The sequence below is a fragment of the Myotis davidii genome, unplaced genomic scaffold (assembly GCF_000327345.1).
Source record: "Myotis davidii unplaced genomic scaffold, ASM32734v1 scaffold217, whole genome shotgun sequence".
Classification (NCBI taxonomy): Eukaryota; Metazoa; Chordata; class Mammalia; order Chiroptera; family Vespertilionidae; genus Myotis; species Myotis davidii.
In genome coordinates this window covers 7,191,833-7,195,735 of record NW_006290034.1, presented here as the reverse complement: position 1 = coordinate 7,195,735, position 3,903 = coordinate 7,191,833, and the positions used below count along the sequence as shown (strand labels likewise).

At 53.0% G+C, this 3,903-nt stretch overlaps 2 protein-coding genes across 3 annotated transcripts in view; both read left to right on the top strand.

Moving 5' to 3' along the window:
- PPM1J (protein phosphatase, Mg2+/Mn2+ dependent 1J) overlaps positions 1–1,768 on the top strand; it is a 3,719-nt gene extending 1,951 nt beyond the window's left edge. For both annotated transcript variants that reach the window (XM_006763018.2, XM_006763017.2), the window contains exons 5-9: positions 410–528; positions 731–794; positions 947–1,054; positions 1,168–1,319; positions 1,448–1,768. In XM_006763018.2, coding sequence (XP_006763081.2) covers positions 410–528; positions 731–794; positions 947–1,054; positions 1,168–1,319; positions 1,448–1,595 — 591 coding nt within the window. In that variant the 3' untranslated portion in view covers positions 1,596–1,768. The remainder of the gene's footprint in view (positions 1–409; positions 529–730; positions 795–946; positions 1,055–1,167; positions 1,320–1,447) is intronic.
- The window catches only part of RHOC (ras homolog family member C), a 29,367-nt gene that overhangs the window by 19,169 nt on the left and 6,295 nt on the right, over positions 1–3,903 (top strand). The gene's annotated exons all lie outside the window — the stretch shown is intronic.

Below are 3,903 nucleotides of genomic sequence, written 5' to 3'. Positions count from 1 at the left end.
CCTTTCAGAGGAGTGCAGAGCCGAGCTGGTGGCTGGTGGAGGACTAGCAGGAAGGAGCGTGGGCTGATCCGTGCTCCCACAGTGGCCCCAGCTGAGGAAGGAAGTGGAGGCAGGGGTGGGGAGGGCCCTGAGAGGCAATATGGTTTAGAGCTTTAAGTCCTGGCCTTGGAGCTGGGATTGAGTCCTGGTTCCAGTGCTTTGCTAATTGAGTGACTTTGGACAATCCCCTTGACTTGTATCAGTAGTTCCTGCCTTAAGGGTTGCAGTGGGCAGTAAATGAGTTAATACCTGTTCATATCAGACAGTGTGTGGCTCTAGTAAACTCCACTTAAGGGTCTGCCATAATTAAGATCATGTAGACACCAGGCCTTGCAGTAAGCCTAAAACCTCTGGCCACTCCCGACCCCAGGGCTTCCTGAAACCAGAGCTGCTGGGTGGTGAGTTCACCCACCTCGAGTTCCCCCGCAGAGTTCAGTCCAAGGAGCTGGGCCAGAGGATGCTGTACCGGGACCAGAACATGACCGGCTGGTAACACTTCCCTCAGAGCTGGGCCAGTTCCCATGGCAACGCAATCAGTCCCTGGCCAACAGCATGGTAGAAGCTGGAGGCTGGGCCAGGCTGGGAGCTGGGGGGATGTGGCCCTTCTTAGGGGTTTGTGTGAGGAGCGTGGCTCCTAGGGGAGAGGGGCTTTGATGCCTGGGTGATGCCTCCTCTACTCCCCCCTCCCCAGGGCCTACAAAAAGATCGAGCTGGAGGATCTCAGGTTTCCTCTGGTCTGTGGGGAGGGCAAAAAGGTAAACTCCAGGGTAGAGGTGGGAGAGGGCCTGAGAACCCACCACGAGTTGTCTAGGGCGGTGGAGGTTCTCCCTGAGGGCAGGGGTGGGAGGGGCCCTGTTTCAGAGTCGGGGAGACGGTTTTGGCAGCACCCCTGCCTCCTTTTACTCAGGCTCGAGTGATGGCCACCATTGGGGTAACCCGGGGCTTAGGTGACCACAACCTCAAGGTCTGCAGTTCCAGCCTGCCCATCAAGCCCTTCCTCTCCTGCTTCCCAGAGGTGAGTCGTAGGGGCACCTCCTTCACCTCACCTTCCCTCTTCTGGGGCTCTGGCTGGCTTTGCCCCAGTTCCCTTTACCCCCAGGCTCCCTCTCCACCCTCTTTCCCCACCAGGTACGAGTGTATGACCTGACACAGTATGAGCACTGCCCCGATGACGTGCTCGTGCTGGGGACGGATGGTCTGTGGGATGTCACCAGTGACTGTGAGGTAGCTGCCACTGTGGACAGGGTGCTGTCGACCTATGAGCCCAATGACCCCAGCAGGTAGGGGCTGCCTGGGCAGTGAGGGGTGACAGTGGGGAAGGAAGGGGCAAAGGGAAGCAATGAGGGCCTGTGTATCTGTCTTCCCATGGACATGTTGGTACATGACTGTGCACGTGTGCTCCTGGCAGGTACACAGCTCTGGCCCAAGCTCTGGTCCTAGGGGCCCGGGGCACCCCCCGGGACCGTGGCTGGCGTCTCCCCAACAACAAGCTGGGTTCCGGGGATGACATCTCTGTCTTCATCATCCCCCTGGGAGGGCCAGGCAGTTACTCCTGAGGGCTTCAGCCCCTGACCCACCACCATCCCAGCCTCTCCATGCTTAATCCTCTCCCAACCCGAATTCTGAACTTGTCCCTCCCCCTGACCTTCTTTAGTGGCAATTTAACTGAAGAAGGGGTGTCCATTAGATCCAAAATTACAGTTACTGGCAAATAAACCAGATGGATAAATATGTGTCTTTATTTCTTTGAATAGAGATCGAAAGGTAACAAAAAGTTCCTTGGGGTGGTAGAAAGTATACCAGAACAGTCCTGGTGTACAAATATTTCCTCTTTGCCCACTTATTTCTACCCCTACTGACACTAAAATGTAGTGTTCCCAGTTTCTGTCTTCTGCCCTTTGCTCTTCCCACTCCATGCCCTCCCATCCCTTCTGTGGCCTCATCCATCTGCTGGTGTCATCCAAGTCAGTATTTCCAGCCCAGACCTCTCCTGAGCTGTAGACCCTCATGTCTCCGTTGTCTATGGAACATCGAGGCATCCCTCAGGCACTGCCACTCAACATGCCTCAGACTGAACTCACCACTTTCTCCACAAACACGTGCCTTCTGGTTCGTAATCTCAGCTGCTCCAGTTGGAAGTTGGTCTTGGAATTGGTCACCATGGCTCCCGTCTCTTCCTCATCAAGCTAACCACTATTTTTGATTATCTATTTTAAAAACATTTCATATTTCTCCACTTGTTTCTACCCCTGATGTCACTACCTTAGTTCTTTACTGCATTAGCTTCCTAACGCATCTATCTCTGCCCCCAGGCCACTCCCCTGTTTTCCCTAAGATCCCCGGGACATAACAGACAGAGTGTCCTTTCTGCAGAGTGAATCTGAGTTGGCGATTCCCTTGAGAGAACATCTCAGTGGCTCCTTCCTGCTATTTAGAAGAACACTCAGTTCTTGAGTGTGGTGGCATACAAGGACCTTCATGATCTGGCCACTGTTTCCTCCTCTAGCCTCACCTCTCCCCACCACCACCCTCTTGGGGTTTCCTTTCCGTGACTGTGGCCCTGTGGTAACTCCAACCATTTAACATCTATGCATCACCTTGAACACTTCACCTGTCCTTCAGGGCTGGGGTCCCACAGCCCGTGCATGCCCACTACAGTGACTGCCTCCTTGGATTACTCCGTATTAGGAGTTGGTCTGCAGCAGCAGCTAAGAGCCAGAGTTCTAGGGCCCTGCTGTTTCGGTTCTGGAGCCAGACCAGCACTAGCTCAGTAACCTCAGTGAGCCTTAAGTTGCTTCTCAGTAAAATGGAGATAACAGTACTACCTCATAAGGCTGTTCGTGGCTATAGAGCCAGGCCCATGCAGTAAGGGTTCAATAACTTAGTTATCTTTAAGTTGTCTGTATTCTGAACTTAGACCACAAGTTCTTTAAAAAAATATATTTTTATTGATTTCAAAGAGGAAGGGAGAAGGAGAGAGAGAGCTAGAAACATCAATGATGAGAGAGCATTACTGATTGGCTGCCTCTGCATGCCCTATATCAGGGACTGAGCCTGCAACCCAGGCATGTGCCCTAACTGGGAATCGAACCATGACCTCCTGGTTCGCAGGTCCACGTTCAACCACTAAGCTGTGCAGGCCCGGCTAGACTGCAAGTTCTCTGCAGGCAGCGATTGATCTAAACTGAGCACATATCTCTAAGGCCACACTCAAGGCCTGCGGACCAAAGTGCTCGGACCTCGGCCTCTTCATTTATTAAGTGTGGGGTGCACTTCAGATCTTAAAAGTCTCTGTGGCTTCTAACTTTCATTCATTCTCTCAGCAAGTATCTGGTGAAACCTGTGCCCCACACGGCGGGCAGGGACAGGTTGGAGGAGCATGGGGCCAGCATGGAGAAAGCACCTGCTTTGGAGCCCAACAGACCCAATGTCTGAATTCTTGCTGAATCACACAGAAATAGCAAAAACGGAGGCAAGCCGCTTGGCTCCTCTGAGCCTGGGTTTCTTACAGGCAAAAGGGCGTGTGTATACTTAACCCGAAGATCTATAAGGTGCGTAGTAGGAGGAGGAGCTATGTAGTGTACCCAGCACAAGCTAATGAAATGTCCTCACGCTCCATCCGCCTCCTCATCCACCTTACAGGGAAGGACACACACTGTGTAGTAAATCAATATCTACATATTTATTAAATACCAAAGCTTTTCTGTGTCCCTGGCGGCACAGAGATCATACTCTCCGGGTGGGATCTGAACTCCCAGCGGGGGAGCCGGGTTTCCTGGAGCGCCTTTGGTGGGTGGGGAGGTCGAAATTGGACTCATGCAAAGTCCAGGCGAGGGGTAAGGAACTCGTGAAGAGGACGGGTGG